The following is a 21,795-nucleotide window of genomic DNA, read 5'->3' on the forward strand; positions in this document are numbered from 1 at the left end:
TTTTACAGAATAAACAATTATTTCTTTATTAATTTTGCATTGTTGTTAATTTCGTACGAAAATTGTCAACAAACTTTCGGTCGCTTCGGTAACGAATTCTAAAAGCAAACTCCAACAACAGGACATGTACATGACATCAAGGAAATGAGCGAGCTAGATAAAAATAAATATAAAATCATTCAATACAAATTTTGGTGGTGTGACTTTAAACATGTCGAAACGGGAAATATGTACCCTCAAATAAATGTTTTGCATGGCATGAATGAGGATTCCTTTAAAATAATTGCCTGGTATTTTATGACATTTATTAGGCAGATATTATTAGGTACTCTTTTGAACTTTGATAATTTTTCGTGCAAATATCACACACACAACACGAAAATCGCAGTCTGTATTCAAGCTTTTTATTGCAGCGCCAGTGTACTGAGAGATCTCTTTGGTTTATACTTTTCATTGCCATCGGATTTTCTGATTGGTATATCAAAAAAAGGTTTAATTAAATCTGTTAAAGCAACTATTACTGGCTTCAATATCGTTATTTTTTTGCGTTATAACTAAATAGAAAGAGCTTTATTTTATTTAAATAACTTACTCAGTGGATTTCTTCGCTTATTTTTAGAAAATTCCCCTTTTTAACACAAAGGTGACGATCACTGTTGCCGAGTGTTGTAATATTCCAAAAAAAAAAACAGACCTGCACAACTTGAAACTAAACAACGCTAATCGGCCCTAGTGTATGGACAATGCGCAAATATTGTCGAAGCCTTTTAATTTAACTGTTTTTTAGTTATAGATGATCTCATTCAAAATTTCAGAAAAAATATTGGTGAAGGACAAATTACATCTAAGTCATACGTAAAGTGAATTTTTCCACATTGAAATATTCATAGCATACTCTGAGGAGCTTACAGAAATATTTAAATTTAAAAGAAACGTTATACTATATAAACTATATATTATTATTATGTTAGTGTATTTTTATAACCTCCACCTTGGAAAGGAGGAAATATTAAATTTGTCATTCCGTTTGTAACATCCCTGAATATTCGTCGTAGACTCCATAAAGCCTAAAATTCTAAGTCGATTTAACGATTTCCGTATGTCTGTATATTAAAATCACGATACAGGCCACATTATTTGACGTAGATATTCAAAATTTGACAAAACAATTTGTATTGTGTCTAGGATGGTTAGTATTAAAAATGAGATATATCGGTCCCGTCTATACCCCCAATATTCAGTATTTTGATTATTTTTGCCACATATTACCACGGATTTGTCTAAAAATATGGTATTTTGTAGGTCATAGTAGGTTCTAGGCCATAATAGGTTCATTGTATCCCACATTTTTTGACGGATTTGCGCTTAATTTGACATTTGTAGTTCACAATGGGTTTAAACTCGTGTGGCGAAACTTCGTGTGTATAGGTCCACATTTTAGTATAGCCCCCATATAACGGCACCTGCTGATATTCGATATTCTGATGATTTTTGCACATTTTCCACGGATTTGTTTAAAAATTGGTATTTGTAGTTCATAATGGGTTCTAGCCCATTAGTTCCACGATTTCTTAAAGCGCGTATATCCACCGATATTCATACCCAAAGAGAAAAAACAAAACAAAAAAGAACACACAAAAAATAATTTTGTACAAAAATGTATCCTAAAATATGTGAAATATGTATTGTGGAATGATGTTTAATCAATTAATCATGGTAGAAGAATATAGGTAGACGCATAGACACAGCTGCTGATACAATGAACTGTCAAACCTATTTTGGAATTGAAAAAGTTGAATGAAAAGTTATTTAAATTAGCAAAAATTGTTGAAAAACGCGAATTATAATAACCTCCGAATGGCGTCGTATAAGAAAAAAAATAAAAAAATCTTCTGCCATGCAATTAATCATTAATTAATATTTTAATTTAATTAATTAATAATTTAATTATTATCCTTAATTCCTCCGGCGTATTACGATTTTGTGACATGTCTGATAATTTTATAGAAAATAAAATATAAACACAACTAGCTGGCCCGGTCCGCGTTGCCGGCCCGTACTTTTAGTCTTTAAAGCATAATAAATCACAGATCTGACTTATGTAATGATTCCATTAAGGGCTAAGTACATAAGAAGCTTGAAGTCATGGCACGGCCTATTTTGTGACATTTCACAAAGGAATTACAGAGCCGCACTAAAATCCTGCCGTCGTTTTTCATTATAATTTGGCATTAATATGCCTAGCCATGACTTCAAGCCTTTTATGTATTTGCAGCCTTATAATTACTCCAATTTTGATTATAAGTAATGACTTGATTATGAGTAATGACTCCATGACTAAATATAAATTAATATTCATGGCAAAAATTATAATTACCGTCGGTTTTAGATATGTTGAATAACCTGACCTTATTTTTCAGCTATAGGCTTTAATTTGAGTGTTAAATACCTATATGATAAAGAACATCTATAATAGCCCTATGTGAAAATTCAGCTCAATTTTTGATATTGTAAAAAGCATTCAAATGAGCTATAATTTGAAATTTGTATTTCCAACGTTTAAAATACCGTACTGCGTGGTATTCAGTTTTGTCCACCTCATACTTGAAGGCAGAATGTTGTCAGAATAGCCAAAAAAATTACTCTTTTGCTCCGATTACCGTAAGATGGGCATTAATTGTTTGTCATTTAAATTGTGTGGTGGAGATTCAATAAACTTACTTTATAATTTCGTATTTTGTTATGTTTCTGCCACAATTTCCGACTGAATGAGTCCTAGATTGACATTTCGGAGTTTATTTCATATAGACGTACATACCAAATCTACGTTTCCAGCCAATATTCTCTTGGGGGTTACAAATTCAATAGAATACCAAATTTTCTTTTCTGACCACACATTGGTTGGGAAAGTGGACTTGGGGGTATACTAATGTGGGGACTATACTTAAATAAATTCCTATGAGGATAATTATCTGTAAGATGATTTTCTACCCCAGGGTTTTTTTACCCCAAGTAGCCTCAAAACTAAGATGCGCACTTTTCCGAAAAATAAAAATAAAAATTTTATAAGAAGAGGTTTTCTTCCCCCTTAGAAACAAAGATGTCAAATAAGAGCCAAAAAATGAAAAAAAGTGACCAAGACCCCGAAAATATCTTAAATCATATGATGGTGATACCAAAACGTGATAAATTTTTGCAAAGATGGTTTCTTCTTAAATTATCAACATAAACTATAATTAGTACGAAAAATATGGTTAAAATGTAGAATATACTTGAAATCGGGTTGTTCCGTTATCAGGGGTTATGATCCATATCATGACCTGCCAAAGCGATTAAAGGTATCTTGAATGTTTAGGTAGAATTTATATTTTGCGTTCTTTATAGTCGGTATTTGACTGATTGCAGTCCCAATGTATTGGGCATTTTGTGTTCTCATTTGACAATTTATTGTCATATGAAAGAAGCAGGTCCACCTTTTGAAATTAACCCCATAACGCTTCTTCGGTAATTTTTGTTTGTTTAAATGTGTTCGCATCTTCCAGCTGAAGCACGATGTAGGTCCTGGAGTAGAAAGCATTTAACATCGTATTGCGCCCTCATTTCATTTTTAATATTATTCATTCAGAATTCAAACCAATAAAAAATGTACACTTCAATATAGAAAAAAGAAAAAGAATCTTCAACTGGTTCGCTGATTTTTTTTTTTGCGGCAAATTTTTAAAGGTCCTTATGAAGTTTGTCGGTAGAATGTACTACTATTTTGAAATTCGATTCCATTGAAAAATTGTCGATTTTTCCCGATTTTAGAATTTTCATATAAAGCGACAACGGATAAAATTGTTATTTATAGATTTTATGTATTTATTGGGTATTACGAATAAATACATAAAACCTATAAATAACAGTTTTATCCGTTGTGACTTTATACTACCCAAAAAAACCTACACATCATATTAGAACTCAAAAAAAACACTACAAATGTACATTCGAAAATAGTAAGTCAAAATGGAAAAAAATGTGCAATATAAAACATTACTATTGTACATTTTAAAAGTCAAAATGTTCAAATTTCACATTTTTACGCGATTTTTTTGGATTGTATTCTTTTCTGCCAAGAGCCAATTCCGAATTTGTCTAAATCGTTAAAATCAGGCCGACGGTCTTTATGTTAAAAGAGTAGTAACTAACACAACTTTCTCGGGGTATGACGAACGTTTGTACAAACAATTATGCAAATCGGTCCAGCCGTTTTCAACTGATTCCGTTACCAACAAACAACAAATGATTTTTATATATATAGATTGGTTTGTTCCAGGAGTGCAAGAATCTAAACATTTTTACTACTTGACAGATTTTACCTTTATGATATCGAAGAATATTGCAAAACTAGTAGATTCTTGCTGGTTCTGGGGGCAGAGCAAGTGTGTGATAGCAGGAATTATGAGTCATTGTAAATTTACAATTTCGACAAAAACACGGTAATACACACGGATAATAAATGTGACAGCACAAATGTAAAATCCTTATCGTCTGAAAGCAGCTTCCCATGTCTCAATACCGTTTTGCGATTTTTTAGTTCAATTTTCCAAAAAAAAAAAAACTTTTTATGTTTAAAAGCAAACATTATGTAAAATTTCACGATAAAACCTTGTGTCGTGTCCTTCGTTTGGATGATTCAGTCAATCGATCAGTCATCGCCTTATTCTTTTTTTTGTAATATGTTATAATTAATGAAATTAAAATGTTCTACTCGATAAATAAGTTTAGTTGCCTAGAAACCAGTTGCTATGCAATAAGTACAAATTTTAAATGAAAATTAAATTTTATTACTTTTTGTTAATATCATATTTTGAATAAAAATGCTTGAAACATTATTATTTTATTGTATATGTTGTTGTATGTCCTATATTTACAACCGATTAATTGTTTTTTTCTTTACTTTTTTAATTTTTCTTTTTATGAATATATATATATTTTTTCAACATTTATCTAATTGCTGGTTTTGTTTTTTTTTTTCTTCTTATGTGTCTGTTAAGTATTTCAGTGTTAAATTGAGTTTTGTTATTTGTTTCATTTTCATATAATAAATAATTAAAAAAAATGATAACTGAATATCACATAGATTGGTACGAGTATTAATTTGTTATGTGTTTGTGTTGTTCTTTTTCTCTAAATATATGTATATATAAATGTATAAGGATTATCATAACTACAAATATGTATATATTTTGTGTATTTAGTAAAATACATATTTAATTTTAATTAAAGCCATTTAAGCATGAAATTAAAATATTTTTAATAATTGAACAATACACATTTCGAAAAGTTCTATGTTGTTTGTTTTTGTTGTTTTTAAGTCTACATCAAATATGAAATTTCGATGAAAAATCTTCCTAGAACATCCAATTGTCAAATTTGCCGCGACGTGTAGGTTTCCTGTATTGTCATAGTTGCAGTTGTTGTTACAAAAGCCAAGGCGATGCAAGCGCATATTGTAAGCATAATTTTTTTAAGATTGAAAAATAGAAAAAAAGAATATTACACATATTATTGTATTTGATAAATTCGTATAAAACCAAGATTAAAGAGAGTAGAAAAAAAAAATAAAAATAAAACAAAAATATTTATTTTTACAATTTTTATTTCTTATTTTATTATCAATTTATTGTAGATTAACTTAAAAGATTAATAAGTATTAATTTCATGTAAAATATTAATTTATAATACATATATATTACATTATTAAGTTAAGATAGATTTAGAATTAAGTATTCTTTTCATATACACAATTAAAAATCAATCAATAAAAGTACATATATAAATTATATAGTTAAATATTTATAGGCTGATAATGTCCAGATACATATTTTTTGAAAAATTTTAAAACAATAAAAATACTATGCAAACTACGTGAAAGAAAAAATTATAGTGCTGAAGTGCAACAGCATAATTTTATGCTTTATGTTTATGATTTAAAAATTGATAAGTTATTATTGTTTAGAAACTTACTGAAAAAAATTCCTATAAATGTTTCCTCAAATAAAGTCATAGTGGATCCCATGGTACAATAAATTACCAGCTTATTACAATTGCTCTGTTCAGGAATTGCAAAGAATGTAAATACAATTCTATAGTGTTTTATGCCTAAAAGTATGCCCATACATTTATATTTCTTCGAGCTTGTACCAGGCGTTTACACAAAACAAATTGTCTTGGATCAGAGAAAGACAGTAAAGGTGGGAATACATAATGCGCTTATCTGGCTGGCTTAAGTCAGCGGCTGGCTTCTTCGGCAATGAACAAAGGAGCCTAGGGCCAAAATCTAACTAAGTCAACCTAAAACTCTTTTTTCATCTACGAAAAAGCCAGCCGATGACTTAAGCCAGCCAAATATGCGATTTATGTATTTCCACCCTAAGACTTATCAATGTTTTGTATTTTAACAATTAATACATGAAGTCTATTTGTCTTTGGCTAGCATTTTTGTAATGCTAGGAGAAAAACATAAACTTAGTATAGGTGTTGGTCGGATAGGTAAATCATTACAAAAACAATTTAAGGGGTAGCTTCAAGCTAAATTGACGTGAGAGAACCTATAGTACAATAATAATCTGAAAGTAGGACAGGTACAGTCAGAACTAAGGTTATGATACATAACAAGGATGGCATCTTGAAATGACCTACTTATATCAAACAAGTAAGCAAAGGCTATAGTCGTGCGGGGCCGACCATGTGATACCCTACAACACTACAATATGTTAGAAGCCCACTTTTGTCCAAATCCATTTTGGAAGATTTCCTTTGAAATGATGTCATAGAGCACTGCCCAGATATTACCCCTAGCAAATTGACCAGGGACATTTGCCTAATATTTACGCACTCCGTCATGCTGTTAGTTATTGTGGTCCATTTTACAGCTAAATAAAATCCAATGTTCATCCAAAATGCTAGACTTGTTTCCAGTCCTTAACCCTCTTCTAATGTAAAATTCCGTGCCGGTCTGTTAGTTATTGTGGTCCATTTTACAGCTAAATAAAATCCAATGTTCATCCAAAATGCTAGACTTCTTCCCTGTCTCTCTTCTAATGTGAAATTCCGTGCCGATTGGTCTCAATTTTGTGATCAGGAAAATTGTTCTGTTTTTAGTTCATTTGAACCCCTATATATTTTGCGATCATCTCCAAAAGCAAGAGGCCCCTCTGCATCTCCAAATTTAGACTCATCTATATGATTTGCTTGTCTATGATATTTGGCTATAATCGGCAACGAAATCAGCAAAAAAAGCCAGAATTCGCCTTTTTGTGTATTTTGGATATCGCCTGTGAGTTATTTTCAGCGTTTTGGTAGAATGGAAATGTTGGTATTTTTTCACACAAAAGTAGTGGTCTATTTAACTCGCTGTCCTAAACTGTTACTTCATTCGAAATTGCGTGTCCTTTAGTTTCTATTTGTGACCTTTATAATAGTTGCAAAATCAGTAACATTTTTAGTTGTTGGTCAATTTCAACCCCTAAATATTATGCAATCATCTCCTATTCAGGTCCTAGCCCCACCACCATTCTGAATTTCGTGAAGATTGGGCCATAATTGAGACCTGTAGAGTGATTACAAATTAACATGGACAGACGGACGGACGGACATACATAGCTAGATCGACACAGCTCGCCGAATTGGCATTCGCTCAATAAATTTGGTTGGAACTATACGAATAATATCATTTCAGAAGAGGATAAGCTATGAACAAAAACAATCAATAATTTATCTTGTACGAACGATTTTTTCAATTGACTCGATTTCTTGTGAACTGAAATTACAGACGGGTTACACTGAAGTGTAGTACCGAATTATGTGGAAACTGAATAGTTAATGGCGAAATAATTTAACGCAGTCACATCAAAGTTAATGGACAATTACTTTTTCAAAATCGCTAAAAATCAAAATCATTACAAAAATTTTAAAATCAGGAAAAAAATTGAGAAGCATTTTTCAACTTCGTAAAGACCTTGTAACATTTGCTGTAAAAAACCAGCGAACAAGTTGAAGATTTCTTTCTTTTCCCTATTTGTTTTTCTTTTCTGTCAATTTTATATAATGTACGTTTTTTTTTTTTTAATTTGGCTTTGAATTCAATCGTTTTTGGTGAATAAAATAAAGAATTATTTTCACCATATAAAAGAAAGTCGTGTTGGTTACTACACTTATAAATCAAGAACGGCTTGACGGATTTTGACAATTCATACAATTTCGGAATGGTATCTTGGTAAAAAATCACATAAAAATTTGCCAATAAAAAATATGAATAAAAATTGTGATTTTTTCAATTTGACATTTTTTTTAATTTGATTTGAATTCCGAATGAATAATATCAAAAATGAAATAAGTGCACAATACGATATTAAATGGCGATATTTCATGTCTAAATTGGCATCTACCTTTAAACTGCAGGACCTACATCGTGCTTCAGCTTGAAGATGCAAACACATCTATACAAACAGTGAACGACAGAGCATTATGGACCTCATTTCAAAACGTGGACCTACTTCTATAACCTCCAATGAGAACTCAAAATACCGAATATAAAGGGTGCAAAATATGAGAGCGAATCGTGCATTTAGTAAGAAACGGATTTCTTCCTAAACTTTCAAGATACCTTAAATCGCTTTTGTTGGTCATGATAGGGTCATAACTCCCGGATAAGGGCACATCCCGATTTCAAGTATATTTTACAGTTTAACTATATTTTTCGTACTAATATAGGCAAATGTTGGTAATTTGAGAAGAAACCACCCTTATAAAACTGACCACGTTTTGCTATAACTATGGTATGATTTAAGCTATTTTCGGGGTCTTGGCCACTTTATTCAATTTCTTGGGGCTTATTTGACATCTTTGTTTCTGAGGAAGAAACCTTAGTAATTATATTTGACTATTCTGAAATCATTCTGCCTTCAATTATGAGGTGAACATAACTAAATACCATGCAACACTGTATTCTAAACGTTGGAAGTACAAATTCCAAACTACAGGAATATGTTTGGTATTGTATATAAACATATATATATATATATATATATATATATATATATATATATATATATATATATATATATGTATGTATATATATATATATATATATATATATATATATATATATATATATATATATATATATATATATATATATCGCCCGACCTATCTACATTAAAGTTTTGTTCCAATATTTATTGTAACAAACAAATACGAAATAAAGGCCTGCACAAGACGAATTGTGTGAATTATGCTTTTTACGACACACTGATTTTGTCTATTCAATCATGCGCTATGTATTTGATAGGCAATGACAACCAACAACATCCCGATCGTGCCATGGCTGACTCGAATATTTGCATGGTGTTCTCCATAAATGCAGATGACATCGAACCATGTCATCGTCAAATTGTGAGGATGAGGATGTGTTTTTGTGTGTGCTGTAATTTTGAAGTAACAAACACCGCGTGAATATAAAATTGACTTCAATAACAAAATGTGCATAGACTTCAACAAATGAATATAAAAAAATGAAATATATACTGCACAATCCCAATTTATAGGTGATTATCATAAAATTTTGGTCATAAAAAAGAGGTAAATATTGTTTGCCTATTTTCTATCTACAGAAAGCGTTCTTTTAAAATTTAAGTTTGTGGGCAGAGATTTGACTCTCATTCAATAACAGAATATGCACAGAATTGAACAATGGAAGTATATAGTATTGTTACGTCTATTACAATAGCACTCATTCTCATTTACACCTCACTACCGGAGGCAAACTTTTATGAAATTATAATCAAAATAAGAAAATTTTTCAGGGGATTATTGTTTTTAAGGATTAACATTTTAGATTGTTTCGTCAATAACCACGAAATGTGAAAATTCTGTGTGGACCAATTAGAAATACCTTTAATATTTTAGTATTCGCAAAGAAATTGTACATTACAATTTTTTTTCACATATCGGAAAAGCAGGTAGCGATTGCGCTGTGCCTTCATCACGTGTGTGTCTTTTTCGGTGGCAATTGTTTCATAATTGTTGTTGGTTTTTTGGATAGAACATTTCTGTATGACACATTATTCAACATTCCCTTTTATTGGCCATTACATGTTATGACGATGGGTTTGAGTGTGACCGACATGACGAGACATCGAGCATTTAGTTGGATGTCAAGTACTGTATGCGTTTGATCAAACAGGGCACAACATGACGAGCGTTTTCTCTCTATGGCATAAATAGAGAAAATTGTCACAGTTGCAGCCCTTTAATACGAAATAGAATATCCAATAAACGCTACGAAGATACCTTTCATTTTGAATAGAAATTGGTTGTTTGTTACAAAATTACGCCAATACTGTATGTCCATCAAAATTTTCGATGGCGAAACTTTTCAATTTTATTTATTTTACAAAACATTTTGTTGTCTATGTATATTAGGTAGTTTTGACGCAAGTTACCCAACCTTAAACTTTTTCTTCTTGTTAATTGCTATATTTTACCCAGTCTCTAATTAAGTTAACTCGAAAAAGGCATACAGGATTAGATAGGTCCACCATAGGATTTAATGCAATGAATGTCCAGTGAAATTATAGTATCAGTTGAAACAGATTTCATAAGCATGCGAAGTACTCAAAATTGGATAAAAGTCAAATATCAGCAGACCATTAAAAAATCAGCTCCATACGAATTTTTCCTCTCTTAAATTGTGAATATTTTACGAAAGTGTCTGACATAAATAGTGGATTTTTTAAGAAAAAATTTTTTAATGACGATAATTAGAGTTCAGGTATTAATTATTAAAATAACGTGTCTTTGTGAAGAAGGCTTCCTGACAATTACAGAAACACAAATATTGTCCGCTCCTTTCTTTGCTTCTTTATCCTGTTTTTGATTTCGTTTTTCAGTAAAATTCAATTGTCTTCCTTTTTTCCCACATATTGTCTTTAAAAAAATGACAGGTAATGATGAAAATAATTGAACTTTTATGCGTGTTATTGTAAAATACATCTAAACTCCACGATGTTTTTTTTTGTATTGGAACTACACTCGTTGACCCATTGGTCCATTGTGTTCATCCTAATTTAGAGAAGAATAAGAATAGAATAATAAAAGGGAGGGAAACGAGTAGTGAAGAAGTTTGAATTTGAAGATAGGAATAGATAAGGTAGTCGGTTCGTATCGACGGCGTAATTAGCGTGTCGTCCTTAACCATTTTAGTCTGGAGAATGACCTCTGGCTCGGTTTCGGAGTCCTGACAAAGCCTGCAGTATTCAGTATCGTCACCCCCACTCGGAAGTCGTGACCCTTATGTTGCAGTTCTGTAATTAGGCCCACCACAAGCTTCAAGTCCACTTCATCATGGATCACTCATATCCTTGATCTTCTTTCGGAGTTCATCGGCCAAATATTTTTGGAGACATTACATCCCCTTAAAGTTAGCCAGTTCTTTTGAAATCAGCCAAAAATAATGTTTGTGCAGTATTTGAAAGAAGTGGCATAAAGGTGGCTTCACTGAACTCTCAATCTCTAGATCTACTGACCCAGATCCGCGTCTGGCCAATTCATCAGCTGATTCATTGCTAGATATGTTGCAGTGTCCAGGGACCAACAGAGTTTGACAAACGACTTAAACTTTTCCAGAGCATTCCTGCAATCCAGAACTGCCATAGATTTGATTGTAAAAGAAATTAAGAGCCTTCAGGGCTATCGACATATATAGTCACCGGTCCATTCATCTCATTGATTCTGTTTGCCAGCAGCTCTATGGCCTTCCTTACAGAAAGATTTCTGCCTGAAAAACGCTGTAGTCGTAATTTAGTTTAAAGGATCTTTGGATACTTAAGCTTTCACAAAAGACCCCAGCTCCATTTTTTTGTGGTTAGTTTTGATTACTTATTCATTCCTACTTTCATTCTCATAGTGTTGCCACACTGAATAATGAGATTTTCGTAGTTCACCAAATCGTACGAAATCTAAAGAAGCTAAAACAAAAACGATCAGTTTTGAATTACGGAATTCAAACTATTCCGATTCTGTGACATGCCTGTTTCTGGATTTGAAAACTTTGGACTAAAAATAATAACACCATTCTTAAAAATAAAATAAGAAAACATTACTTCAAAGGGGGAATGTCTTGATATTATGTATATTTGAATTATTTAAATATTACAATGGATTTCAAATCCTTTAATTTTATAATTGAAATTGTTATAAAAATTAGACATGCAATATACTAATTTAACAAAAGAAGAGTAATAGTAGTAGCATGATTATTATAGGAGTTTAAAATAAAATAAAAAAACAACACATTAAAAAACTTACAACAAATAATGTATATAAGGTAATGTATAGTATTTGGAATAGAATAAAAGCAGGGTATATATGTTATATGTATGAATTCATGCATTTGCATATATTGCAGTATAAGCTTTAGATACCACATTATTATCGCATTAAATATAAACTGTAAAGTGGAAAAGTTTTTGAAAAATGTACGCTCTCTCAATAATAAGTTACAATTTTAATAGATTTCAAATCGCCTTTAGATAGGGAATAATTGATTTAAGGATAAATAATTTCTTCTATACCAATATAAGATATTAGATGGCTATACTATAAATGAAGCACCTTGGTACAAAAATGTTTTATCCCCAACTTAAAAAACAACATGATATGCATGGGAAAATAAACAAGTACACTTCAGATGATAAAATATCAAGAAAAAGTGGTTACACTTTCAGATTGTTTCACTTATTATTTTCGATATGAACATTGTTTTAAAGCGCCTATCATGGAATGTTATTTGTGAAAGCAAAGAAAAAAAAAACACGATATTGAATGAATGTCCTTTACCAATATTATCCACTTTAAGATCGTACATTTAATATCGATAATAAAAGTGTTTGTTATATTTTTATGATTCTTGTTTTCAATTAAGTTGATAAGAAAATAATAAAAATACATGTATATGTGTATCTATCTGTAAGGATCGGGATGTATTCGTATATATACTATCTATTAACAAAAAAAATACTACTGTAAACGAGCATTATGTAACCACTCGATATATGTAAATAGTCTTAAAATATAATGCCACTTGCAAGGTGAAAATATTTTCTTTGTCCTTACACTATGAACAAACGACTGAACAAAAGTCGGAGGGGAAAAATAATGAGCATTAACAGGGAATATTAAAGTTTTAGTTCTAAACTGGCTCATTCATTGTCCAATAAAATTAGGGTGGCATCAGGACAAATCAGAAAATCAAATACATAGAGTAATAATTCATATATAACATCACACACACACAAATACAAAAAACAAATGCCATACATTATTCACTAAACAAAAATAAAAAAGAAAACACAATCTTTTTTAAACTTGGGTCACGCACTGTGCATATTTATCCAATTCAGCACGAAGAATTTTATTGCGATCACTTTCTTCACGTAATGACCGTACAAGATCGTCTATTGTACGCTGTTGTGCATGGACCAACTTTTCCAATTTTTCCACTCGGGATTCCAAGTCGCACACCCGTTTACCATCCACTTGCTGCTGTTTGGAGGAGGTAGCTGTGGCGGTGTGACTATTGTCCATTGGGTGATGTGAATGATGATGATTGTTAACAACGGTGGGAACATCGGAGGAGGTTGTGGAGGAAGAGGTGGTTTTGGCAACAGAAGATGGTGCATGCGAATTGGTGTGATGTGTATTGCTGCTGGTCGCATCGGCGGGGGAAACGGAGGTGGTGTTGGTCATTTTCAAAACGTTTCGAGATGCTCCACCCATTGAAGGCGAGGCACTGCGATTACGTATCGATAAACTATTTGGCCGAATTCTGACATCGTCCACGCCCGTGTTGGAGGTTGTTGAGCTGGTGGCGACGGTTGAGGCATTATTATTTGTGGAGGTTGCTGCTGCCAGCACAGCGGCTGCATCACTGACCATTTTAGCACTTAAACTCTTGGTCATGGCATCGGTGAGAGTTTTATTGGTTACATTGCTGCTGGAGCTACTGCTACTACTACTCTCCACTACCATTGATTGTTGCATTATACTAGTACTGGAAACCGATGAGGATTGCACTTTTGTTGACGACGTAGCCGTCAGTGAGGAGTTTGTACTCGATACTGTTTGATTGGTAGTCTTGATGTCTTCGCTGATCAATTTTGAGGTGCGATCAGCCAATAAAATACCCGAGGTACCCGCACCACCATCAACATTCGGAGATGTTTTCTTTCTCACTTGTGATGCTTTCAATTCTTCCATCCAAGGAGCCTTTTTCTTTTCCCATTCGCGAGGTTTTGGTTTGGCCAATTGTTCTTCTCCCGTCGAATTATCATCGGATTTAAGTTGATCATCGCTCTGTGCCGTATCACTGCCATTGCCGTTCACATACAATGAATTGTTATTGCTCTCGCCCATTGTGCTAATGGCTGCCGATGGTGGTCTACGCTTTGGCGCCTTAACGCGTCCAGCGCGCATATCAGTTAAGATTGAACCGCGTTCAACACGGTCAAAATCAGAATCAGCAGCAATTGTGGCGGCTCTTCTCATAACTACGCCGCTGTTGTCGGATGCCACAGCACTTGGGGATAATTTACTACTACCAACACCGTCGGCATAGTCATGTGATGCTGCTGTCGTTAATTTGTTTTCGACACTTTTGACCTTTTGTTTTATACCAGATAAAATATTGCCTGCAAAAGAGAAATAAATAAATGTTTAATTAAAACAAAATTAATTTTTTTTTTGGTTAATATGATTTCTCAAACTTAAGCCTGAAATAATTTTTGTAATGCAAATATCCTTGACGAATTGTTGGATAAAAGAGAATTTGAGTCTTCAAAACTGCATTTTTTAGGACAACTGAATACGAAGAGAAGCTGTTCTGTCTATGAATTTCCATATTATATCTTTAAATTCATTAAAGTTTTAGGAAAGTGTTATTGGTCAATACGACATATCTTTTAATTTCTTTAAGAAAATTTGGAGCAACGTTTTCAGACCAGGTTATATGTGGAATTTCCTTAGGTTAGGTTATCTAGACCGCAATATTAGGTCTATGACCAATATGTACATGTGGTTTTTGATGCAAAAGTTAATAAAAGTTAAGATTTTAGAAGCGCTTTGCTACTGAGCACTGCGTATTTGATTGTTCTACTTCAAGGCTAGGCAAAGAGTATCCCTTGGGATATCTGTGTATTCACCAACACAATTGTAAAAAATAAATTGTTTTGAATTTTCTGTCAAAATGGTTTTGGGAGAATATTTAGTTTTGTTCGAGCAGTCGATGGGGAGGGTGCTGTCGGACATTTTTATGAATACACCGTAAGAAATATTGGAACACATAAATATATCTTACTACATATTTGAAACAATTATTTCCGAAATTGTAGAAATTAGAACTGTTAAGGTTATCTTTTTCTATTGAATTCTATTTGACAGAATTTGTATACGAATTCACATGTTAGGAATATAAATTCATTTCATATTGATCGACAAATTTATTGTCCTTCCAAATTAGAGACATTTTCATATCCCTTGATTTCTATGAAATGATATATACGTTCTTTGTCATTCATACGTTTATATCTTTGTCATTTATACGTTTGTCATTCTGCTTGTGATTCATAGAAATAATCTTTTAGGACCCAACACAGGATATGAGTTTTTGATCAGAGTAAAATTCTACGACTATTTGCATATGTCTGTATGTCAGCCTGTGGTTTAAGGGTGGCTTTTTAAAGGGTCAACTTTGATGGTTATTAAACACAAATAACATCAAAATTATGTTAACTTATATATTTTTGAAGGACATTTATATTATTTTTTATACCCTCCACCGTAATATGGAGGGTATATTAAGTTTGTCGTTCCGATTGTAAGACCTCGAAATATACATTTTAGATCCCACAAAGTATATATAATCATGATCAGCATAAAATTCTATTTCGATTTAGTGATATCCGTCCGTCTGTCCGTCTGTAAATGAAGTAGATTAATTTTGCTCAAATGTATATTATGTCTGCAGAACTTTTGGTATTGGAAATGGGCCATGTAGGTTCACGTTTTAGTATTGCCTCCATATAACGGTACACCCCGATAATCGGTATTTTGATGATTTTAATTACATTATTCACCGTTTCTTTTATTCAAGTTTCGCAATTGAGTATTGTAATGGTTTATGACAAAAGTTGCCTGTGCAGGTCCACGTCGTCTTTTTGACTCTAATATAACGGCAACATTCGGTATTTTTAAGATTTTAACAGATTTTATTTTTTCGAAAATTGACAAATTCGTTCCAGATGGTGGAGGGTATTCAAAGTTCTTCCAGGCCGAACTTACAGCTTTGTTACTTGTTTTATATTAAAATTAATCATAATTGAAATAATTGTGCAAATATATCTCCGAATTGTCTAATCAAAATATTAATTTTTACCAACAAAGTTGTTTTGAAAACCGAAAATTTTAAATTGAAATTTTAAAGATAACAAATTATTTCTCACTCTGTAAATAGAGGCGAAAAATCACTTGTAATATTTTGTTATTTCAAAACACACAAACAATTTTTGAGGCGCTCTTGCTAGCCCTGCTCTACTTTTTCCTTGTTCTCATATAGACAGCGGTAATAAAGGATGCTACTTTCTCTGTTCGTTGATCTATACTGTTTGCTTATGGAGATTGGTAAACATATGATCAGATTATTTATTGATAGATGTCAATAGCATTGAATTGCATATAGTGGAATGAACATTGAACAACGAAAATATCAATATCAAGAAAGAGTATCGAGCCGAAAAATTAGTACGTGCATGTACATCGACTCAGGATCGCCAGTTGTAACGTCGGGTAATTCGAAAAATCAAAAAGTTTGAAGATAAGGAAGGCTGTGGAACGAACGAACGTAATGAGTTAAACCATTCGTTTGCGGAGTCACAAAATTTGGCCTGCAGATTCCTTCAATGAAAATACATACAGTACAATCGCATAGATGGGTTCATCAGCGCTCTAAGCTTAATTTTACACAAAATATATATGAATGAAAGTGGTACCATATGGTATTGTCGCCACAATTGGGTGAAACAGCGAAGTCGCCCAGGTCATATAGACATTCAACCGAATCTAAATTTTGTTTACTGTACAAAGCGGCTGACCTAACTTGCAGACATATCAAGAGTTGAGTGCAACAAAAGCGGTATGCGAGGCATTGGGATCACACAGCCATTCACTGGATAGGTCACTGAAAAAATTGGTGAACCAACTCTCAAGCATACCAAAGTAATAGAGTTGACAAAGTTAGTCTGTGAAGTGATACCAAATTCCAAAATAGGCAATACTTTTTCATCCATAAAAATGTGTAAAAGTTGCAAACATTTAAGATTTTCCCAATTACAAATTTCGACCTGTGTATTCTATTGCAGTGTTACCTTATTAGAATAAAGAAAAAATTATATTTATTTCAAAAGTATAATGCATTATTCCACTCACCTGTAATGCTTGTCACAGTTGTGGTCTTCTTAACGGGTAAAGTTGGCTTTTTATTAAGTACTGGCGGTGTAGTCTTTGTTGATTTTTCGTCCATGTTCTCCATGCTTTTGCGTAGCTCACTTGTGGCTCCTATTGACGAGGTAGTAATGGTGGTATTCGTATTGTTGCTGCTACTAATCGACGACGATGTAACTACCTTTGTTTCCTGGTGTTGGGTATGCATTTGCTGTTGTTTTTTAAGTGCCAAGCGTGTCGCAACATCGGATGTATTGGTCAAATCTAAGTTTTTGTTCTCCAGCGATTTGCGTTGGGCAGCTACATTGCCGGTCGGCAAACCGGTCTCCGATAGAATATCGTTAAGGGAATCACGCGAACCAAAACTATCCTTGCGATTTGACGATTGGGTCGATGAAGAACTGCCAGACTTTTTGATTTGAGTTTTTACCGTTGATGTCGTTGACCCGGTATGGGTGGTGGCAGTGCCCAAATTATTGGTAATGGTGGTGGAGGTCGTCGTCGTAAGATTTGATGATTTGGCAGTCCTGTGGCTTTGCTGAGGTTGCGTTTGTTGTGTGTCATTTAAAGGCGAAACTGGAAGAATACAAAAATCAAATAGTTATTTCAATATTTTAATGTAGAATTTCGAATATTTTAATCGAACTACTTTATAAAGCTATATATATTTAACAGTAGTTTTTAGTGTGAGCAAATAGCAGGCATAACTATGTATATTCAAATTTCAAATTTCTTGATTTTGTTTAATTTAGTTTTCTTTTTTATTTATATATTATTTATTTAAACAAATTGAACTCAACGCATTGTAACAGTAGCAGTTTGGAACTACTTTTCCACATTTCCACAATAACCATACAAACTCAGCAAACAAAGAAATTGTAAACACTAAAACAGAAAATAACAAAAGCTTGGCCAAACACTTTGCTGCCGGTATGGCTTTACTACTATCTTCTATTTCTAATCTCTACAAATGGGTGGGGGTATTGTTGTTGTTTATGCTTGTTTTAATTTCCAAAAGATTAATAAAAAATAATTTTTTTATCAGAAAAAGGGAAATGAAGAGGAGGAAGTTAGACATTTAGATATGCGGTATGGGAGGAGCCACCTTCCCCGCAGCCCAAAATGAACAATGAAAGAAAGAATTAATGTGGCGTACGGCTGAGTCTGATAGAGGAACTGATATTTGGTGAGTAAGTATAAATTAAAAAAAAAAATATTTGCCAAGGCAGCAATTCTATAAATGATTCATAAAGTAATTCATTAAATTTGATGCTATGGTTGTTAAACGATCTTCAGGAACTGGTTTGACGAGAAATTATTTCATAGAGAGTTTATCGGAAAGTATTCGAAATTAACGTTGGCTAGACTGTTAATTAGTTTGCAAAAAATGGATGGATTTTTTTTTTATAAAATTCGGTTAGATATATGAACCGTAAACACAATGGATTTTTACTCTGGGTTTTCACGACAAGAAATTTGAATGGTCTGAAAAAAATAAACAAGTTATTGGAAGATTAATTGGGTTGTATGAAATGCGGGCACTCAAATTTTTTGAGATTTTGTACTTTGTAAGAAGGCAAAAAGTTTTGTATAAAAATTATGCCTAGAATAAAATATAAATAGTCATGGTGGGATACTATCGAGGTCAGCTCTGGATTTTTTTCTGATGAGAAAAACATTGTATTTAGAAAGTATGAGTATGCGCAAGTTAAGAGTCCGGATGGAGAGATTCAATGGAAGATGAAAAGTCTTAACTATGATCTCGATGAAGGCACTAATAGGATATGAAACGATGAAGGAATATTTAACTGTGCATTTGCAGTCAATGTTGGAATCTGAAATATTTTAATTTTGTAATAACATTCAATTATAAAATATAACTGTTCTTGATGCTACCGAAGAAAAAATGTGAAAGTAGCAAGGAACTGGAAAAAGCAACATTCCCGCAGAAAGAAAGAATATCCGCGATTCAGCGGGATTAGAATGAAAGTCAAAAATTCTACTCACGAGTAAAAATAGTCAATGTTGATCTAAGATAACAAGAACAGCAAAATTATTGTGGAACGAAAAGGTATCTTGAAAAATTCTACTCACGAGTAAAATAGTCAATGTTGATCTAAGATAACAAGAACAGCAAAATTATTGTGGAACGGAAAGGTATCTTGAAATCAAATATGTGGGAACAATCCTAGACAATTGTTTAGGTAGTAACAGAGACTGACAGGGATAAGACTTACTCCTCAAGCTCAATAGGAAACACCTGGAAACACAGGCTCTGCTAGAATATACAGGAATCTTCGTCAAGGAAGCCTTGTTTGAAGACATGCTTTAGAACACAAAGCGAAAAGCTGTTGACAATTATACCAGCAATTTTTCTGAATAATATAACTCAATCTCTATCGGATTTGTCAATAATCAAGTTGATGTTATTGGAGTGTGCTTGGCACGGTTGATATAAAAACGCGCCACAAGCCGAAAAGACGTTTTGTGTTTTAGCATTAATTTGGATTTGAAGTTAGCTGTAGTTCGTATTTTTGCTTGGCTGAAGTGATGTAATCGGGGTTACAACCTATATTTTTCTGATCCAAAATTCCAAGGGGCAACATTACCATTTTATAAGGGGACGTTTAATTACAGGGTACCTAAATTCTTGACAGTTTTGCCATCTATATAGATAGCTCAGAGATAAAACAGGTGCCGAGAGTTTCTGTGGGGAGTCAATCCTGCAGCCCTAGTCAACTCCTTTCAGAGCATCGCTACACCTCTTTCAAAGGGCTTACCTAACGGCCTGCCCTTATGGATGTGTGCTATTTATAGGGTGGTAGTTCTAAAGTTTAGAAAATGGTGCTTTGTACATTATTGAATGGAAACATGACTCCATTCTCACTATTTCTGGCTTCTTGCGCAATCAAATCGGCGCCTACCCTAATTTAGACATATCCTTAGTTTTTTATACTCTTCCCCATCCGTCTGCATATGTATTTTTGAAAAAAAGTTAAATAGTATCAGTCGGTTTTGCTCATAGAAGCATACCTTCAGCCTATGTATGAACAAACAAGCCACACTGTTCTATTTATAGACAAGGCACGGTCGACGAAGTGGTTTTTGTTGTAACAGACAAAACCAACTTACATGGTTATGCTACTTCGTTCAGGTTGAACGAAAGCATAACAAGTGGAGAAAGATGAAAATGTTTATAAGTGCGGTTGTAAGATTTAGAAGACTTTCCAAAAGAATTTTAGTTTTATATAATTCTTTGGTTCCTCTTCTATTGAGCTTACGATCTCGTCACTTGGGTAAAAAATGTTTTTTGTCATAGAAGTTATTTTTAAAATAACTTCTGGGGAGAATATCCCAGACAAAAACAAGGGAACTGATGAGGATTGGTGGCTCTTTCCGAAACCTAGGTATTCCCTGCCTTACCCCCTGGTAAACATTACCATCGTTCTCCACTAATAAACAAACGTTGTTTTTATAAAAACAACAATAAAGGGATAAGCCTGACCATTTTGCAACAACAAAATATGTTTGATTATTTAAATATATTTTGACTTGTGTTATGATTATTCAACTTTTGACCCTCTATGGAATAGGCTCCAAATGAATGGGCCAATATTGTCCATTCCGTATAGAAATGGTCCGATCTATTGTTATCCTGTGTTGATGGAAATATTGAGATGTACTAAGCCTGGAATGGAATCGGATGTTAATTGATGAGCTTCATAATTATTCTGAATGTTGACCCTTTGTGGGGGAGGTAACAAAAAGAGTGGCCCGATCTCTACCATTTTTATAACATATAGGAAGGAATTTTCCAATCTCTACCGTCTTTATAAGAGTACCTGGTTTGATAGAAATATTCAGATATGCAAAGTATAAATGGAAGTGGATGTTAATTTTTATAAGCTTCATGGATAATCAGGTGCGAAAAAGGACAATATATATATATATATATATATATATATATATATATATATATATATATATATATATATATATATATATATATATATTGTCCTTTTTCGCACCTGACCAATGCATATATTAGGATTTAAAAAGGTGGAGCAAAATCGGATTATCGTTCCCCTTTCTGTGCAAAAAATATTTTTTGAAAATTTCGACCTTTTGTAGGGCAGATACCGGGAGGAGTGGACCGATATTGCCCATCTCCGAAGTGTATCTATGATTGATAATAATATTACGATGTACCAAGTTTGAACCAAATCGGGTACTCCCTTCGAGAGATATTGTGTGCAC

The 21,795-nt window shown here is 32.9% G+C and overlaps 1 protein-coding gene across 18 annotated transcripts in view; it reads right to left on the reverse strand.

Moving 5' to 3' along the window:
• Nucleotides 1-5,000: 5,000 nt before the first annotated feature.
• LOC101899936 (serine-rich adhesin for platelets) overlaps nucleotides 5,001-21,795 on the reverse strand; it is a 90,327-nt gene continuing 73,532 nt past the window's right edge. For 17 of the 18 annotated variants that reach the window (XM_059126743.1, XM_059126745.1, XM_059126752.1 and 14 more), the window contains 3 exons: nucleotides 17,524-18,114; nucleotides 13,424-14,732; nucleotides 5,001-5,436 (listed from right to left, as the gene is read on the reverse strand). In XM_059126743.1, coding sequence (XP_058982726.1) covers nucleotides 5,394-5,436; nucleotides 13,424-14,732; nucleotides 17,524-18,114 — 1,943 coding nt within the window. In that variant the 3' untranslated portion in view covers nucleotides 5,001-5,393. Of the gene's footprint in view, nucleotides 5,437-13,423; nucleotides 14,733-17,523; nucleotides 18,115-18,338; nucleotides 18,469-21,795 lie in introns of those variants that run through there. The other variant, XM_059126759.1, reaches the window with a different exon arrangement.

Source organism: Musca domestica, unplaced genomic scaffold (assembly GCF_030504385.1).
Source record: "Musca domestica strain aabys unplaced genomic scaffold, Musca_domestica.polishedcontigs.V.1.1 4, whole genome shotgun sequence".
NCBI classification, from domain to species: Eukaryota; Metazoa; Arthropoda; class Insecta; order Diptera; family Muscidae; genus Musca; species Musca domestica.